The sequence below is a fragment of the Aquarana catesbeiana genome, linkage group LG05 (assembly GCF_042186555.1).
Source record: "Aquarana catesbeiana isolate 2022-GZ linkage group LG05, ASM4218655v1, whole genome shotgun sequence".
NCBI classification, from domain to species: domain Eukaryota; kingdom Metazoa; phylum Chordata; class Amphibia; order Anura; family Ranidae; genus Aquarana; species Aquarana catesbeiana.
This window is the reverse complement of record NC_133328.1, coordinates 457,303,537-457,324,022: the sequence shown is the minus strand read 5'-3', so window position 1 is coordinate 457,324,022 and position 20,486 is coordinate 457,303,537. Positions and strand designations below refer to the sequence as shown.

The window sequence follows — 20,486 nt, the reverse complement described above, 5'->3', positions numbered from 1 at the left end:
TCTCTTCAAAGACAGGACGTATATAGTCGTCCTGCGGGAAGGAAGTGGTTAATTAAAATGAATTTATTATTTGTCATCTCCCTGCTTGGCCCCTTTCACAGGGGCTGTCTGATCAGGTTCGCATGTCAGTTTTTCAGGCGGACCTGATTGGATCCTTAGCGAGAATATGGTGGTCTTGTGTACCTGCATGGCAGGAAATAAAAGCAGTCACATTAGTTCTAGTCGTCTCTGTGTAAATTTAAGATTGGTTAATTTTTATATTGAAAATAAAGCTTTGTCGGTCGTTTTAAAAAAAAAAAAACCTGGCTCCTAACTTTTTTAGCTGGCTCCTAGATTCCAAGCAAATTTGTCAAGCCCTGCTCTAATATTTCCTCACAGCTGAGCTCCTCCATGCCTCTTATCAGTTTGGTTGCTCTTCTCTGCACTTTCTCCAGTTCCCCGATATGCTTTTAGAGAACTGGTGCCCAAAACTGAACTGCATACTCCAGATGAGGTCTTACTAATTTATTTGTAGAGGGGCAAAATACCATCTCTCTCTCTGGAGTCCAAACCTCTCTTAATACAAGAAAGGACTTTGCTCGCTTTGGAACCCGCAGCTTGGCATTGCATGCTATTATTGAGCTTACGATCTACCAAAACCCCCAGATCCTTCTTCCTCTCCCCCTAGGTGACCCCTTCCTCCCTACAATCTTCTGGGACACGTCACAGGTCCCAGAAGATTACCTGGCCTCTGACAGAGCGCAGCGCAACTCGTGCATGCGTAGTGTGAAGCCGCAAGCTGTCACAGCCGGGCACCCACACTTACAATGCAGAGAGGCGTGGGAGAGGAACGAGGCATAGGGCGACCGCGTCGCTGGACTGTGGGACAGGTGAGTGCCTGTTTATTAAGCTATACATTTTGTAGCTGCTGACTTTTAAGAAACGTAACCAGTGGAACTCCGCTTTAAATCCAGAGTCAGACACCATTGTAAATGGCTGGTTATCATCTCTGATTGCTTTGTCCAGCAGTTGGGATCTTCCATCCGAATTTAGCCACTTCACTTTTTTTCTGCAACAGATCTCTTATTGTTGTCTGGGATAGTGGTATTTCACTTTGTGATTCAGTTTATTTTCTCCTGCTGTGTGTGGGTGGCTGCCTGGCACCCTGCTGTGTGTGGGTGGCTTGCTGACTGGCTGGCACCCTGCTGTGTGTGGGTGGCTTGCTGACTGGCTGGCACCCTGCTGTGTGTGGGTGGCTTGCTGACTGGCTGGCACCCTGCTGTGTGTGGGTGGCTTGCTGACTGGCTGGCATCCTGCTGTGGGTGGGTGGCTTGCTGACTGGCTGGCACCCTGCTGTGGGTGGGTGGCTTGCTGACTGGCTGGCACCCTGCTGTGGGTGGGTGGCTTGCTGACTGGCTGGCACCCTGCTGTGGGTGGGTGGCTTGCTGACTGGCTGGCACCCTGCTGTGGGTGGGTGGCTTGCTGACTGGCTGGCACCCTGCTGTGGGTGGGTGGCTTGCTGACTGGCTGGCACCCTGCTGTGTGTGGGTGGCTTGCTGACTGGCTGGCACCCTGCTGTGTGTGGGTGGCTTGCTGACTGGCTGGCATCCTGCTGTGGGTGGGTGGCTTGCTGACTGGCTGGCACCCTGCTGTGGGTGGGTGGCTTGCTGACTGGCTGGCACCCTGCTGTGGGTGGGTGGCTTGCTGACTGGCTGGCACCCTGCTGTGGGTGGGTGGCTTGCTGACTGGCTGGCACCCTGCTGTGGGTGGGTGGCTTGCTGACTGGCTGGCACCCTGCTGTGGGTGGGTGGCTTGCTGACTGGCTGGCACCCTGCTGTGGGTGGGTGGGTGGCTTGCTGACTGAATGGCACCCTGCTGTGGGTGGGTGGCTTGCTGACTGAATGGCACCCTGCTGTGGGTGGGTGGCTGCCTGGCACCCTGCTGTGAGTGGCTTGCTGACTGGCTGGCACCCTGCTGTGGGTGGCTGGCTTGCTGGCTGGCACCCTGCTATGGGTGGGCGGCCTGGCACCTTGCTGTGGGTGGAGGCTGGCTGGCCTTGAACCTTGCTATGGGTGGCTGCTGGCTGACTGGCCGTCTGACTCCTCTCGTAGCATGCACTGGCGAGGTGAGGGAGGCCAGGACTCACTGTCAGACTCAGAGCACGGAGGTGTAATGATGTCGTGTGCTGCGTGCCCCTGCTTTACTGCCGATTCCTGGGCGCTAGCAGTGTGAAAGTGCTCTGAAGTCTGCAACTAGCTGTTCACACCTGTCAAACGCAGCAGCAGGCATCAGTAGATTCCTGCCACTGTGACTAGCACCATGGCAGAGCGCCTGTGTGAATGTAGTCTAAAGCTTTGTATGCACAGAGAGTGGTTGAATCCAAAAGTGATGTGGCTATAAGAATTCCCCCCGTGCTATTTTGTTCTGACAGCGAGGATTATCCCATCAAAATACACAAATCAGTGCTGCAGGTCTAAAGACAGTATTCAATTGAACAGAGAGGGATACACACATATTAAAATTTGGCCGGTTCCTGCAGTGTACCGTTGCCACCACACACTGGAGCTACATCCTATGCACTGCCATGGTTAAACATCCTACGTGGGTGAGGGGGGGGCTTTTACCTAAGCTTCAGCATTTATCATTCTGTATAGCATCCAACTGCCCTACTAAGTCCTGCTTTCCGCTGCTGGTGTAAAGGGGCTAAGCCCAATGGGGAATCTGACAGGGGCATTGCTCTTTGGGTCATGCTGTACCTTTTTTTTAAAAGGGGTACAGTATCTCAGACACCTATAGACCATATTGGAAATAACCCCTATGATTATAGTGGGTGACTCCGGCGTTTTGGGGGGGGTTCCGGGGTTGGGATATGCCTGGGCTCCGGTGGGTGCCTCTCTGAAAGGACCTATCCCTTATTGGCCAGGTTATGGCATCAGCTCTACTCCTGCGACATATTTCTTTAGTAGTAATAGCAACCTTACTAGCTTGTAGCCCTACCTTGCCTACGAAGAGACAATAGGATTATTGTTACATGTACTATACCCCTGCTACTCTATACATCTTTATCATGGGTGCCATGTGCTGTATGTGTTCTTTGGATCCTTGCACCAGTTTGTCAAATGTTACAAACATTAAATGTTTGTAATAGCCATTGTAGAGTTGATAAGACACTGATCTTTGAGATCTACAGCCCTTTTTATCTATTTATTTATTTTTATTCTTTTTCTTAAATTTTTTCTTCAAATCCACTGAAAACGGACAGATAGCGATACGTACACCATCTGTACAGCAGGTCGAATCAAATGAAAACAGACATACTGTCAATTTTTTTTCTTCTGATCTCCCCATAGAGAAGAGTGGGACTTTGACAAGTCCGTCTCTGCACAGTGAACGGAGACGGACCTGTCACCCGCCTGCTCAGTGGGGATCAACGACGCGATCCCCGCTGAGCAAGTGGAGTCCGTCAAAACGGATCTGCCCTGTGTGAAAGGGGCCTTAGGCCCTGGGACCAGATGGATATTCTCATTTGTATTAAACGTTCACTGTTTTATAAAAGAGTACAACGCAGCGGGCTCTGGGTCCTTTTTCCCAGTTGACATGCTTAGAGCACATATTACTGTGCTTGCAAAAGAGAAGACCTGTTATTATGCCAGAAGTATAGACCCAGCTCACTTCCAAACATAGATCTCAAGCTATTTGCCAAGATTGCTGGATTATATACCTAAAATTATGCACAATTATGCACAAGTCTGCTTCATGCCCACAGTGGAGGCATGCGCAGCTCAGTGTACATTTACAAACCCTGACCTGTGCCATGGGGATGTGACCCCTGTGCGCTTGTGCAGGAGTGACATCACCACGGCTCAGCCATCCAAGTGGCTGAAAAAACGGAACCTAGAAGGAAACCTTCAAGCGCCCAGGACCTGCCAGATCAGTGACACCGCATTGCTGGAGGGCTTGTTTGGAAGGCAAGTCTGCCTTAATGTGCTAATATGTGGTGCCCCTTTTTAAAAAGAAAAAAAATGCATATAATCATTTACACACACACACACACACACACACACACACACACACACACACACACACACACACACACACACACACACACACACACACACACACACACACACACACACACACACACACACACACACACACCTTTTTAAGATTTCATGTAACTGTGAAACGATAAACTTCACCTATAGGTTAAGGTTTAAATCTTAAAAAAATTCTATAGGCTGAACTTAGGCATGGGTTTATGTTTGTGCATCGTTTTTTTATTTTTAATTCACTGTAATCATTTTTTAAAAACTATTTTTAAACGGGCACAGCAACCCGGGTAATGATAGCTCTGAAACCAAAAGAGAAGAGAAGCTCTTACAGTACAGTGGTAATAAGAAAATGTATGTTTGCCCTCTGCTCTTCCTCTGACATCCACCACAAACACATAGGATACCAAGGAGGATCGGAGGAACCTGTTCGGAAAGGTGACCCCTTGCTACACATGAGGAGGTCATCAGGTGACTTTAAAGTGGAATTTCAGTCATATTTTTGTTTATTAAAAGTCAGCAGCTACAAAAAGTGTAGCTGCTGACTTTCTATAAACAGCCACTCACCTGTCCCATGGTGCAGCAGTGCACTCACCTGCGCCGTTTTCTCCCCGTGTCCTCTCTCGGCGGCGCCTGCATTTCTACTATGGGCACCCGGCTGTGACAGCTTGCGACTTCACAGCCAGGTGCTGTGCTCCGTAACTGATCCCGAAGCCTTCTAGGAGGTGTCCTATGTCCCAAAGAACTTCTGGAGGGGGAGCTTCTGTTTCTGGTCGCCTAGGCGTCCGGAACGGAAGTGGGAGCAGGTGCCTATCAGATTCGGGTACCTGCTCTCCCCCTCCTCCTCCCTCCCCCTCCTCCTCCCTAAAAGCTCAGTTTCACAAACAGGAGCTGGGAAGGAGGCCTTAAAGAGGAAGTTCCACTTTTGGGTGGCACTCCGCTTTGAAGCTTCACTTTCACTACAAAGGCCACAGTTTGCCTAACATATGTAAACAGACTCCTGGTTGCAGGGCTGTAAATGGAGGAGTGTGAGAGTAAGAAACCGTACAAGAAGCCAGTCAGTTTGTGTTGACACGGCGCTGCTTCTCCTTTTTACTGTCCAATCACATGCTGGTGTGGGTTCAGAATGATCTGGGCTTAAAGAAAGTAGGTTAAATGAATGCTGGCCAGACTGCGATCATCTAGCAGAATCAAAAAAGGTCTCTAAAGCAAATCTCTGTATTGAAGCTGAATATTGCAGTAATTGTTTTTATTTTATCCTCTGAGCTATTCATTTTTTTTATCTCGTTTTTGGCTAGACTTGTGTTTTATCTGTTAGCATAATAAAACTTGAATATCCCAGATGGGCACCTTATAGGCATGAGATTAAAGATCAAAATGGACAGTGCTGAGCCAAGTCCTTATAGTCGCACTAACCTCTTACTAAAGCCTATTGTTTGTGTGCATACTATAGTGGTCAAGTAGACTGCAAAAAAAAAAACCCTGTTCTTCTTTCAGTATATTCTGTACTGAAGTAGTTCCTTTCTAGGATTGCCTTCTCTTTTAGAATGTTAAATAAGTTTCAAGCTTAATGAGATGGAAATAAAATGTTACACAATTTTGTATTTGGTAACCATGCAGGAGAAGGCCAACTCTTTTTTTTTTTTTTTTCTTCTACCACCGATGGTCAGGGGCTTACCATACATGATGGTAAACCTGTCCCTGGTGGGTGCTCTTATTGCTTGTGCTAATAACAGATAATGTGTATTTCTTTTTTTTTTTGTATTTCTTTTTTTTCACAGTAATGTTGCAACCTTTTGACTATGATCCAAATGAAAAGAGTAAGCACAAATTCATGGTGCAGACAATATTTGCTCCATCTAATATAGCAGACATGGAAGTTATGGTAAGTGTTTTTTTTTTTTTTCCTCTAACCAATGAAGCATGTTTATCTCTCTACTCAATTCATATTAAAATGACTTGTCTATCTTGTTCTTGCAATTTTTTTGTGTTTCACCTGTGGTTGTCTACACCCTTGCTTGCCTGTAAAGGAGACCGCTCTATTGTTTACATTCAGCTGTCAGCAGGGAACCCCCGCTGACAGCTGATGAGTCATCCGTTAAGGACGTGGTAGCTGGCTTGCCGGCCTGTTCCTTCACAACCAGTTATTCACTGGTTGTTAAGGATGCTGGCGGCCACCCGCTTATAGAAAAAAAAAAACGGTGCTTAGCAGTGTTTAGGAGCTTGTTGAAGCTGCCTTTTTTTTTTTCTTTTTTTTTTTTTTTTTTTTTCAGCCAGCAAATCGCTCCTAAGAACAGTTTTTTTCTCTTTTTCTATTCCTAAAAGCTGAAGCTTCAAAAAACGCTTCTAGGCTAAAATAGTGTGTGTGGACACATAGGATAACAGTATTTGCTTCTGGAAGCATAAAAAAATAGATCAAAAGCTGCTGCTAGGAGCGTTTTTTTAAGCTAGTGTTCATAGAGCCTTAAAAAAATTAATGTAAAAGGGCTAATATAAGGAAAAACACTCTTTTTAACAGGGGTGTAGTTGCACACCATTGAGGCCTGCTTTAGTACTAACGCAAACCTGTGGCCAGACAGGTAGTAGTGTCGGCTGGCTTTAATTCTCCTTCTGGCACTCTGTCTGCTTTGAGGGCATACTGTATAAAGGCGTTGTCAGGTGTATAGGTTGGAAAAGAATAGAAGTCTGGGCCAAAAATTGTATTGTGCCCTCCATCATGAAAAACAACCCTCTAGGATTGGGACTATTTAGGCACTATCCAAAAATGTCGTCAAGTATTAATTAAAAATATATAACATTGATACAAAAGGGATTAAAAAACAAGTCTGAAAATGCCTTAGGTGTCATGCTTGAACAACTTTTATGTATTGTTAGCATATTTTTTGTATGTCTATTGCTGCAGTATTTGTATTTTCAGACATCTTTTTTAATCCCTTGTGTATCATTAAATGTTATATTTTTTAAATTAATACTTGACAAAATGTTTGGAACGTGCCTCCATAGTCCCAATCCTAGAGGGTTATTCATTTGTAGCTGTATAGATTGGGACTGCTTAACTCATGATTGGCTTGGCCACTACCAGTCTGCACAACTGGCATACTCTCCCACCTCTTGGGGTGAACAGACCGATGAAGGTAGGAGGTATTGCCCCCGAGCCCCAGATGGACAATGTCAATGCCACTGCCGTAGCCTTAGGTAATCGCTAAAGTCCCCGTTGCCAGCTAGACTAAACTAAAGCGAATCCGTTAAAGGATAGGTTCACCTTTCATAACATGTTACATTCATATTCAGGAAGTAAAGTGTTATGAACGAACTGGCCCCCGCTTTGACAGATAGTGGGGGATCTTCTGCCCCCCTGCTAGCTGTCACAATTGAACTAAAATATGGACGTGGCCGCATTACTCATTCACATTGTTCTGTGAATGGAAAACTACAAGTCCCAGCAGCCTTAGCGGCTGTTGGCTTGTACTTCTTATTGAACTACCATGGCACTGTGGTAGTTCACGGATTTTTCCTGTCAGTGCATTGGCTTGCTTGTGCAAGGTACGAGCAAGCAGATACACTGACAGGTCTGCATGGCATCAGCGATCTGCTGATGCAATGCTTTAGGCCCCTTTCACACTGGGACGGTTTGCAGGCGCAATTGCACTAAAAATAGCACTTGCAAACCGACCTGAAAGTGCCGCTGCTTTGTCTCCAATGTGAAAGCCCTGAGGGCTTTCACATTGGAGCGGTGCGCTGGCAGGACGGTAAAAAAAGTCTTGCTAGCAGCATCTTTGGAGCGGCGAAGGAGCGGTGTGTGTACCGCTCCTCCACCGCTACTGCCCATTGAAATCAGTGGGACACCGTGGCAATACCGCCAGCAAAGCGCCTCTGCAGAGGCGCTTTGTGGTAGTTTTTAACCCTTTCTCGGCTGCTAGCGGGGGGTAAAACTGCCCCACTAATGGCCGAATACCGATGGTAAAGCGCCGATAACAATAGCGCCGTTTTACTGCCAACACTGCCCCCGCCCCAGTATGAAAGGGGCCTTACAGGTTCCTGCAGCAAAAAATAATAAATGCACATTTTTTTTTTTTACCTGCAAAATATGTGCATGTATTATTTTTTTGTCAAAAGGTGAACTTATTCTTTAACCACTTCGCCCCCCGTAGGACGTTCAGGAACGTCCTTGAATTGTGCAGTGATATCTGAATGATGTCTGCAGCTACAGACATCATTCTGATATTGCTGTTTTCAGCCGGCGATTCCCTGCACCATAAGAACAATCATAGCGGTTGTTCCGCCGCTTTATTGTTCTTATGTGCGGCATGAGGGAACGCCCTCCCGCCGCCCTCCGTTTCTTCTACCGACTCATCGCTTCCATCGGTGAGTCGGAGAACAGATCTGCCGGCCCCGGATGGTGACCAACTGGTTTGTCGGAGTCTCCTATGATCGTTCGGAGGCTGGGCGCGATGTTAAACCGGTGCCGCCACGGCTGGGAAGCCGTGATCGTTTTTTTTTTTTTTTTTTTATTTTAGGCTTCCCAGCCTAGAGGTGAGATGTGGGGTCTTATTGACCCCATCTCTCACTGTAAAAAGAACAGATTGTGCTATGTTCCTATGACAAGGGATGATTACATTCCTTGTCATAGGAATAAAAGTGATCAAAAATTTTTTTTTTTTTTTTTTTTTTTTTATAGTGTCAAATTAACAATAAAAAAAATTTTTAAGTGCCCCTGTCCCCGTGAGCTCGCACGTAGAGGCGAACGCATACGTATGTCCCGCCCACATATGAAAACGGTGTTGAAACCACGCATGTGAGGTATCGCCGCAAACGCTAGAGCGAGATAATTCTAGCCCTAGACCTCCTCTGTAACTCAAAACATGTAACCAGTAAAACATTTTAAAGCGTCGCCTATGGGGATTTTTAAGTACCAAAGTTTGGCGCAATTCCACGAGCGTGTGCAATTTTGAAGCGTGACATGTTGGGTATCTATTTACTCTGCGTAACTTCATCTTTCGCATTAAGAAAAAAAAATTGGGCTAACTTTTTAATGTCTTGTTTTTTTTTTTTTTAAAGTATGAAAACCAAAAAAAGTGTTCGGAAAAATGGCCGCGCAAATGCCGTGCAAGATAAAAAGTTGCAACGACCGCCACTGTATTCTCTGGGGTCTTTGCTAAAAAAAAAAAAAATATATAATGTTTGGGGTTCTATGTAATTTTCTAGCAAAAAAATTATTAATTTTACATGTAGGAGAGAAATGTCAGAATTGGCCTGGGTACGAAGTGGTTAAAAGACTGTTTATTTGTTTTATTAAAATAGATGTATTGTGAGATGAAAATGTGTTGAGTGAATATGATTTTTTTTTTCTGACTTGTTAGTGTCTGCCCACACAGCCTCTTCATCCATTCACAGGATCTGTGAATAGAAAAACTACAGGTTTCATCTGGCAGCACAGAAGAGAGTCTCGTAGATCTCAGTGGAGTATGAGTGCAGAGATGTTGCCGTTCTTATAGTCCACTGTTTACTTGCTCCATCCCATAATGTACCATGGATCTTCATACAAACCTGTGGCTGGGTGAAGAGTCTGCCTACGGTTGCAATGCTCTGCAATCCCCATGCAAAAATGTAATTTTATTTTATTTTTTTTTAATAGGCATAGGTGGGCTATGCCTATAAATGTAAACGGTTAAATTTTATGCTTACTTGCTATTTTCTTTGTGCAGTGTTCTGTATTGATTTATACAGCAGTAATAACAGCTAATTTGTTGTGATCTTGCATTACCTAATGTGATAGTTTTGTGATTTGTAGTGGAAGGAAGCAAAACCTGATGATCTAATGGATTCTAAGTTAAAGTGTGTGTTTGACATGCCACATGAACATGAAAAGCCGGTAAGTTAGCATTTATTCATTATAATGTCATAACATTGTAAGGATTCTATGATAAGGTTTTTTTCTATAGTACTGCAGAGTATTCTTTTTGACTGTAGCTATGTGAAAGGTTTTCTAGAGCAGTGCACACTTCACAAACACAATGATCTTGTAACCAACACAATGGTCTTATAACAGAAACTTAAAGGAGAAGTCCAACCAAAGCTCTTTTGGCTGGGCTTCTTCTATGGATCATAGGAGTGCAATTCATTTTGCACTCTTGTGACCTGGATCAGTCCAGGCATCATGACAAAGTCTGAATCCGCCAGGTGCCTAGACTGACACCCGTCTCAGCCTCTCAGCGAACTGCTGAGAGCCTGAGACGGCTGCTCCCTGCCCCTCCCACAGCTCAGCGCTCCAGTTGGCGTAGAGTAGCAGAGCGGAGAGCTGCTGATTAACAGTCTGCAGCTCTCTGCTTGGGAAGCTGTGAGAACCGAGCTGTCGACTATGTTCGATGACTCAGTGTCGAGGCGCTGGGGGACAGACGCAGCATCGTACCAATGCTGCATACACCTAGTTAAGTATGATGGACTTAACCCATACTTCTTTTTTAACACAGCAGATGCATTCCACAAGCTATTAATGCATATACCTGTTAGTTGTATTATAGAACAGCAAGTAAGGGGGGGGGAGTTTTGGCAAAAAAAAATTAAAAATACAGTACTGCAGTACATGCCATGCAAATTTCAACATACATTGTTGCAAGTACAGAAAAGGACCTGATGATCTGCCAGAAATCTAATTTGTTTTTGAACAATACTTCTGTTGCACTAAAATTAGAAACCGTGTTGTCGATCCAGCTCAGTTCTCTACTACTGAATTACATCCTTGGGGAAGCATATCCAAACCCTGCCTGATGGAAGATGTGAGCTGGCCTCTAATGTTGCTCTGCACTGGGTCCTGCTGTGGGTGCTCCCCTTGGCACATAGTGCGATGTGTGGAATTAGCCGCAGTGTGCTTTACAGGTCCATAGCCAAGGGCTGCCTGTTACAGAGCCCAGTCTCTGAAGACCCTTAAGAGGGTATTCCCGCCATGGAAAGGGTGAAGACAGTAAAGGGTTAACTTCCCCTTATTCCTTTTCCTCTAATTAAGCCATCATGTGAAACATGTCAGAAAGGTGGTCTTTGGGCCTGGACCATGTGCTCAAGATTGTAGGTTTTGCCTGTGAAGACTTTGTCGGCTTTTATTTTGGATTATGTATATACCGCCTTATTCCTGCCACTGATGTGGTATGTACACAGGGCAGAAGCCCTTTAAACATTGAGTCCCAGGGTGCCTATTACTATTCCCCTTTGGGGGGGGGGGACAATTATGCCTTCCACCTTCTTGGTGACAGTTTTACTGTCCAGGATTTCTGAGGTTAAGGGTGTTTTTGTGCCATTTGGATGTCCCTTTGGAGGGCAACTGTAGTAGCGTTGTTGCACTGCCCTTATGATGCTGTGCTACCTTGCTTTGAGTAAGAATTTTGCATATATATGCCATTCACTTTGTATTCAGAACACCAGTCCAGCGATATCTCCTCCTGGTTCTTGATCCTAAAGGCATACTAATGTTTTTGATCCTGGGTTACAGTGACCTGCAGGTGTTTGCAACTAGACATCATCTCCTTGCACTACTGTTGTGGAAGATGCAAGCACCCTAATGAGTACTCTGAGGTTTGTAGTATATTGGTAACCATACCAATGATGGGGTGCACCCACTTCTCGAAGTAGGGGAATGTTTGTTGGCCTTATTGGCTTTCTTGACCAGAATGTCTTCAACACTAGGGTCCAGAGTGTTGTTTCCAGAAGCTAAAAACTGGAGTTTCACACTCTTCCTCCTCCCTGCTTCATACTCTCCACTTTGTCTATTTTCTGTCACAGTGGGCATATATGCTTTCAGTGGTCCAACAGTGGGCCATGACCCCTGTGCTACTAGGAGAACACCATTAAGGTTTCTACTCAAAAACTCTTTACAGTTCCGGATTCACATAGATTAGTCTGTCCATTCTGCGACCCTCCAACACTGTAGTTATGGAATCATTCCTTTTATGCTCTTGGATGGTTCTTATGACAGAAAACCTATCTGGCTGGGGAGCAGTCTTGAATACCACATTGGTGTAGGGGATTTGGTCATCAGAGGAGGCTTGTTTTCCTATTAACATTCTGGAACTCTGGGTTTTTTGGTTGTCCCTTCAGGACTGGACTCCTCTATTGTGGGGACACCTGACAAGAATACAGTCTGACGATGCCATGGCTTACATCAATCATTAACCTCCTCCCACCCAGCCACTGTTCATAAACGGCCAGGTGGGCCTTTCCTCGTTCTGAGTGGGCCTTTCCTCGTTCTGAGTGGAGGTTCAGGGACGTCCCCAGAATGAGTGCCCGCAGAGCAGGCTCTTCCTGTGATGGCTGTGATCACATGACACAGCCAAGACAGGATTGGGATATGGGCGAGGTGATTGGCCCTCCCGATCATGTGACGGCTGTGTCCCATCACAGCCTTCACAATGTGAACAGAGAGGCGTGTCTCTGTAACAGTTCTCCACGCTGAGCTCAGTGAGAGCTCAGTGAGGCGGCGGGGTGGTAAATCTGCGAGCTCTGTGACAGCTGTGTGTAAGGATGATTTTACACACAGAGCTGTCGCAGATCCTCCCCCCACAAACAGTACACCAATCACCACTGTCCCCATACACATCTGTACCAGTGCACAAAACATCTGCAGTAGTGTACCATTATCACTTCAACATCTGTCAGTGTCCGCTGGTGGCCGATCAACAAATGTCAGTGTACCAGTGTCCCACCAATAAATAAAACATTTAAAGCGCTCGCATGCAAAGGCCAACGCACACGTTGGTCCCATACACATTTGTAAACCACGATCACACCACACATGTGAGGTATCACCACAAACGTCAGAACAAGAGCAATAATTCTAGCACCAGACCTCCTGTGTAACTCTAAACTGGTAACCAATAGAGGCTTATAAAATGTCGCCTATGGAGATTTTTAAATACCAAAGTTTGGTGCCATTTCACGAGCAAAAACCACCATTTTATTCTCTAGGGTCTCTGCTACAAAAATATAATGTTTGGGGGTTCTAAGTCATTTTCTAGCAAAAATACAGATTTTTACTTGTAAACAAAAAGTGTCAGAAGAAGGCCTGGTCTTAAGACCAGGATAATGACTAATAGTAGTAGATGGTGGACAATGGCTGAAGGTGCTATTTGGATGTTGCACCTCTCTATGTGGCATCGCCATATTCAGGAGGAGTAGAAGAATGTGTTTTGGGGTGTAGTTGCAAGTATGCCTATGCCGTGTGTTAAAAACAACTTGTTGATATGACATTTTTGTGAAAAAAAAAAATATTCCTTGGTTTTCCAAAGAATTGTGGGAAAGTTACTACAACTTCAAAAAACTTGTCATGCTTCTTACTAAATATTTTGGACTGTCTACTTTCCAAAAAGTGGTCATTTGGGAAATATGTACTGTCTTGACATGTTGGGCCCTCAAGAAATGAGATAGGCCATCGGTACATCAGGTGTGATCAATTTTCAATGATTGCTACCATAGCTTGTGGACTTACACTTTCACACATACCAAATTTTGGTAAAAATTTATGAAAAGAAATTGCTTATTTGCATCTGGATCCAGGTTAACAGGCTTGCCATCCAGGGGTCTTTCAAGCAGTGTTCCATGGGTAGTGGACATAACATATGGACCTTCTGCTGTCCAGATTCAGAAACCAACTTGACAGGTTTTGTCAGCTTTCGCAGTAGACGCTCTGGCGATGCTGCGGGATCAGTTCAATCTGCCCTAAAGTATCTGTCTCCTCCCTTTCAGCTGCTCCCTTTTCTACTTTACAAGATTGGGCATGAGGACCTCATGGTGGTCCTCATTGCACTGAATTTGTGATATTTCAATATACTCAAGTTCCTGGCAGACACACTCTGTATGCTCTTCTGGATTGTCTGGACCTCTTTTCTCAAGGGCCAGTGTTTCATCCTGCTTCTTGGTCGCTGGCATTAGCGGCATGGCTGTTGAAGCCACATTCTTGAGGGACCAGGACCTTTTGGACTCTGTCATCTCTACCTGCTTGAAAGGCTAGGAAGTCTACTTTTTGTAAAATCTACCATTGCGCCTCGAGCACCTACTTTGGTGCGAGCCGAGAAACTTTGATCCTAGAAAGTACACAGCAAGACATATTCTGTCCTTTCTCCAGTATGGTCTAGACCAGTGGTCGCCAAACTGCGGCCCTTTGCTTGCCTTTATCCGGCCCTTGAGGTACTATTCTTGCCACTGACACCAACAGTTGGGGCACTATTCTTTCCACTGACACTAATGATGGGGCATAACTTCTTTCACTGACAACAAAAATGTGTCTCTATTCCTCCCTGCTGACACCAACTATTTCTCCCCCTAATACCAAAGATCAAGCATTGTTTACTCCTGCTGAGCACAGTCAGGCCCCCTAAAGTCTGAAGGACAGTAAACTGGACCTTTCTTTAGAAAGTATGGAGACCCCTGGTCTACACCAAAACTGACCTCAAGTACTCACAAAATATAAAGAAAAAGAATTGCGCTAGGTGCATAAACAATATATGAAAAATATAGAAATTATTTGAATAAAAAAAACGTGAAGGGAGTCCTGCTGCTGAACACTATAACCCGATATGAGGGCACAAAAGATAGATATAAAAAGAACAGTGCAGCGCTGGACATATGTCACAAATGTGAAATGTGTTATGTCAATGAATGAAGTAACCAACAGCAGTGAATAACAAGCAATAAAATAATATCGGCTGATATATAAATCAATTACGTGCTCATAAATAGTTGCAAAGACATAATAAAATATGTACTATAGTTAAAAAAACAGTTCAAATGATAAAGTGAAGGTGAAAATAAAGTCCAAAAGTTATGGTATTCAATGCAGAATCCTGGATCAATGTTCCACCGCTAGTGCTGCCCACCACCTGGTGATAAAGTAATGGAGGCTTACCAGTAAGTCTGGGACCACCCTTATTCAGAGGGGTCAAAAGCAGGCTTAGTAGAGACATATGGACCACAGGGAATGCCCTGCAGGAGGCTCTGCTGAAGTCTCACCAACCTCTTTCCTGGACAGCTAATCAGCGACAACAAGGAGCACTTCGGAAGATGTAGTCCCAGGGGTACTTCCTATATAGCAATCATTGTTTGCTCTTCTGGTAGAATGCTCTTCTCCCTTAGTGTTAGGCTATTTTCTCAATTTGTTGAATCTTCTTTAACTCTTCTGGTTGAACGTTCTAAAGGCCATTTCTTCCAACTGCATTCAACAGGTGGCCTGTAGCAGACCAAACATGAAGAACCTCAAGTACTATTGAGTGAGAAATCTAGGCCTTAGCTGTTATGTTTTTCAGAGGCCCCTGGCTTTTCACTTTCTTGGTAGGGCCTTTGTACAGGTAGTTTATCACATCTCGCCCCCCTGTTCATTCCCCTGTCAGGGATGTTTTCTTATCTGTCTTTACCTGTAAGGTGGCCCATCTTGTCACCATGACCTCTGCAAGGAGAGTCTCTGAGTTGGTGGCCTTATCTTGCAAGGAGCCCTATCTTAGTGTTGCACAGGGACAAGGCTATCCTGAGTGCTAAGGCTGCTTTTCTCTCCAAGGTGGTCTTTGTTTTTCATCGTAATAAAGATATTGTCCTTATGTCCTGTTCTGAAACATCCTAAGGAAATTCTCTTCCATTTGGACATGGTATGTACAGTGAGCGTTTTATCTCTCTGCTAATGTCACTTTTAGGTAATCTGATTTATTCTTTGTGTTTCCTGACAATTCCCACAAGGGTCTCCTAGCCCCTCGCTCCACCATTGATGGACAGATCAGACATGTTATCGTTAGCTCTGTTGCCTAAAGGATAGGGTTCCTCCCTTCACTGTTGAAGGTTTCAAATTTTTTATTTACCAGGCAAATCTGTTTCTTGGAGTGCAGTACACACAAGACGCTCCCCTCTGATCGTATGATCTACCTATTGCTTGCTACAAATCTGAGGCTAGCTGGAAGTGGGTGGGATTATATAGGGGACTCTCCCTGCAACCTTTTCTATTTATGAGGGTCTAATCACCAGATGATGGCTGCATATAAACTAGTCATAATGATTCAGATTCAAGCGCAAGAAGTCTTATATTTCTGAATTGCAGCATTCTTATAGGGGTTCATAGTGGGAAATGTGCATGTATTGCAGAGATGTATTCGCTTTTTTTTTCCCCCGGACATATTTAGGAATATGCATGTTTGATCAGTTCCTGAGATGTTAAAATATCTATATGTAAATATTATCCGTTCCTATTTAACAGCTTCCCATCCGGCCTAGAGCAAAATGACGGCCGGGTGAGAGATTCGTTGATCCGAATTTACGTCATATGACGTCTCGCATGCAACTGCGTGGCCACGTTGAGGCTTGATATTTCATCGACTGTGTCCATCGAACGCAGCCGATGACTGATCAGTGTACCGGCCCGCTGCCGTTACCATGTGACCGATGAGACCAATAGCAGCAGATCACATGACAGTTGTAAACAATGGATGGTTTCCTTTCATGCCATCTGTTGTGTACAATTATGTTGCTGGTGGTGATTGGTCACAGTGCTCACTTGATACAGACAGGCTCAATAACAGCCCATCTGTACCATGTAATTAGCTGTGGCCAATCACAGCTAATCACAACAAAACAATCAATTTCATTCAGTAAAATACTTTGCTTATAGCAATGAAATCCATTGCTATAAGCAATTTATAATGTGTGTAAAAAAAAAAAAAAAATTACTGATCCTTTTCCCGGAGTAGTACAATGTTACTATGGTAAAAACTGTATTGCTCTAGTGACAGTGTGTTTAAAAAAAAAAAAAAAAAAATCATAAAGGAAAAAAGTAACTTTTTTTTTTTTTTTTTAAATAGGATGAAAAAAGTTTACTTTCTGTCACCAGTGTCCCTGATCACTGGCATACCAATTATTTGATGCCGCTGTACTGTGCTGGTGACGGTGTGTAAAAAAAATAATAAATTGCAAATTTTTTAGTGTCTTCATTTAAAAAAAAAAAAGACAACTTCATAAAACTTGCCATATATCTTACGTAATACCTTGTACTGTCTGCTATGCACGGAGGGGCTATTTGGGGGATATTTGTACTGTCCTGACGTTTTTGGGCATCAAGAAATGAGGTACATCAGGATTGATCGATTTTTTTCAGATATATACCATAGTTTGTGGACTCTATAACATTCCTACAGACTAAATATTATACACTGATTTTGGGTTATTTTCATCAAAGAAATGTACCAGAATACATTCTGGCCTAAATTTCATGAATTATTTATTTGCATAATTGTATATCAAAGAAAAACGCAGGTTTTTTTTTAACTTTTTGGCCTTTTTTTGTTTAGCAACAAAATAAAAAAAACCCAGTAGTGAATAATACCACCAAAAAAAGCTCTAGTGTGAACAAAATGCTAAAAATGTAGTTTGGGTACAGTGTTGTGTGACTGCGCAATTGTCACTCTAAATGTGACAGCTCTGAAAATCAGCCTGGGCATGAAGGGGGTAAAAGTGCCCATATTGAGTGGTTAATGAAACTAAAAAGGTTTTATTTTTTAGTACTTGAAAAAGACCCTACTAACTTTTATTATCACATAGCTAGGCATACACTTCGTTGTCAAAGACTGCAAGAGTTAAGCCAGCCATACGTTGATTGAAATTTGGCCAGGGACCGGCCAAATTTTGATCCATGTATGGACAGCCTGGTTGTACAGAAGTCGGTTTACTGATTGACTTCTGTACAACCAACCTGTTGGAAAATTTCCAAACGATCAGTTTAAAAGAAAATCAACATCCATATTCTCCTCTGTGCTGTATCATCGTTGTGATATTGTAGCTGTCCTACATAAGCTTTAGATAGCTATTTTAGATGGCTGAATAAACCTTTTTATTAGAATCTTTAATTGTCTGCAGTGTAGCACTGGAAGAGGAAGCAGTGTATGGTTATGTTTCTTTATTTTGCAGCCAGCAGATTGGGAGCAGGTTGCTATCCAAGCTTTTTTTGTTAACTGTTGCACAACTTCCTATTGCTTGGTAAGGATGTCTGGATTTAAAAAAAACGTCTGAATAGATATACAAATCTTTTGGCAGATAAGATGGACAAATGTGTGTATCTTTTCAGTCTTGTCATCCAGGCACCTACGGTATGCCAGACAGTTCTAATACTGTCAAAATGGAGGGGGTGTGGCCTACAGCTGTTTGGGAATGGCCACACTGTGGTGCAGTTTTGGCACACAGTGGCTCTCTGGGGCTCACAGCCAGGGTGTAGACCACGCTCGTCTAGGCGATCACACCTCATCGATACTAATATTGTCTAAACTAATTTCATGACTGTATCCACTGAGATGTATGAGCTATAGAGCAGTGCAATAAGAAGAGATCATTTTTGTCATTTTTTGCAATTTCACAAATGAAAACAACCAGCCTTCTTTTAATTGTTCTGATAAGTTGGTATTGGTTTGAACATGGTGCCACTTACTCTACTAAATAAGCCTGGTAACAGAAGGATATGATGACAAGGATTTAAGAAAATTGAAATCTAAAAATGAGTTACCTACTGCAAAAAGACTTAAGGTTTAATTCTTTAAACTGCTTTAAAAAGTGATTGTGGTTGCTGTAGACAGTGGGTCCGCTTTCCCTTGCCTTGACTTTAAAAACGTTCTAATTTGCCACTAAATCTATTTTGTTTTTTCAGACACATGAAGCCACAAAACTGTTTGCATCTCTACCAGTGAAAGGTAGTTCTTCAATGGATGATACTGAAACTAGGAAACTTGTGGAAGAATGCAAGAAACTTCAGTCTGAGATTATAAAACTGTCAGATGAAAATCAGCTACTGAAAGTGAGAAAATGAATCATCATATTTGTCTTACTTTTATATACTGTTCATGTGGTAATTAGTTTGGCTGTTATATACACAAGAACCAGAGGGCATGTCGTCCATTGTTAACACATTTTTGTATGTCATTTTAGCATGCAAACAGAGTGAGAAACTTCCAAACTTCCGAGTGCTAAAAATCATTATATTATTGGTCATGGTGTTATTTTCTCAGTTGCTTGCAAAGTGAGCTGCTGTAACCAATGTCGCTAAAACATACAAATATAGTCAATAAATTACCAGCATGATTGTTCTTGGAGCTGTAATATATTAATCGTAGAGGACAGAGTATGTGTAGTCACAAACCATGGGTTTTATTGCCACCACCTTCAGGTGAATGGACACCGGCAGAAAAAGCTTTGCTAGGAATGCCCTGCATTGCATGCTCAATGAACGCCTTATTCTCCAGTTTTTTGTTTGTGTCCATAGCTGAGGGATCTTCTCTTCTGGAGAAGTTTGTACATCAATTCCTTTAGTCAATTGACATTTCTGTCAAGATACAACTTGCCTAATGCCTCAGGGCACACTAGCAGTTTCCAGGTAGGTTCCCCATGATGTTGATCTTGGGACTGGTAACTGAACCCTGCATTAGCAGTGCTGACCTGTAATTTTTGCATCGGTTACTGGATCCTACATTCAATGCTTAACTTAGCACGTGGTGCCAGGAGTGTAGTGTAGCTGCAGGGTCCTAAATCTTGAAGCCCCCAAATCCTGAAGGCCCCTTCGGTGGCATGCCCACCCTGATGAATGAAGTTTGATGTCCTTCAGGCACATGCAGCATGAAAAAGGTAAGCTAGGATTTCCCTGCAATTGTAACCATGTGTTGTATTGCATGAGATGTGTTATTTCACATGTGTTATTCCTGTACTACATTATTGGAAGGTAAAATGTTACCTTTTTTTAAAATTTGGTGGGTTTTTCACGTGCAACATTGCTGTTAGAGTGGTGATGTAGTTTCTAAGAATGTTAAAAGCAAGTTTGCTGTGCGCAGGACATTGGTCAGCACCTGGGTTATTGCAGCTGTCTTCTTTAGCACAAAAATACCTTCTGATGGCACCAAGGAAAACCAGCATAACGCTAAAGGTGATAGCTGTTCCCCTGAACTGAAGCAGGGTCCTATATTAACAAGCTCCCTTTCAGGCGCACAAGAAACGGCCTATCCGAGTAAGGCACATTTTACTGCAAGTGTGATTGATTTATTTATTTTTTGGGGGGGAAACACTCTGCCCCTCTAAAGCCTTTGGTCTCCAAGGCCCAAAAGCGCCCTTCTGCCTCTCTACCACCCCAATCCATTGAAGAGTGTGACATCGATCCTCCAGACCCCTATGAGGAAGATATTGAGGAGGGTGAGGTAGATGCAGAAGAGGATCCTGCAGAGGGGTTGTCCTGCACTTTTTGAGACACAAGCTAAAGCTAGCATTTTATTTATTTATTTTTTTGTTTAACCAGTAGGTTTATCAACACTGACCCAATTCCCCAAGCTGCACATTCATTGTGGTTGGGGGAACCCTCCCTGCTGTGTCTTTGTATTCTGACAGCGTGGAGACTTTCCTGCTGTTAGAATACGCTGATCAGCATTGCAGGCTATAGCTTGCAGTGCTGATTGAGCAGATTTTTTT

At 43.7% G+C, this 20,486-nt stretch overlaps 1 protein-coding gene across 1 annotated transcript in view; it reads left to right on the top strand.

The window, feature by feature from the left end:
• VAPA (VAMP associated protein A) overlaps positions 1–20,486 on the top strand; it is an 82,515-nt gene that overhangs the window by 49,193 nt on the left and 12,836 nt on the right. The window contains exons 3-5 of the mRNA XM_073631338.1: positions 5,810–5,913; positions 9,820–9,900; positions 18,685–18,831. Of these exons, the coding sequence (XP_073487439.1) occupies positions 5,810–5,913; positions 9,820–9,900; positions 18,685–18,831 (332 nt within the window). The remainder of the gene's footprint in view (positions 1–5,809; positions 5,914–9,819; positions 9,901–18,684; positions 18,832–20,486) is intronic.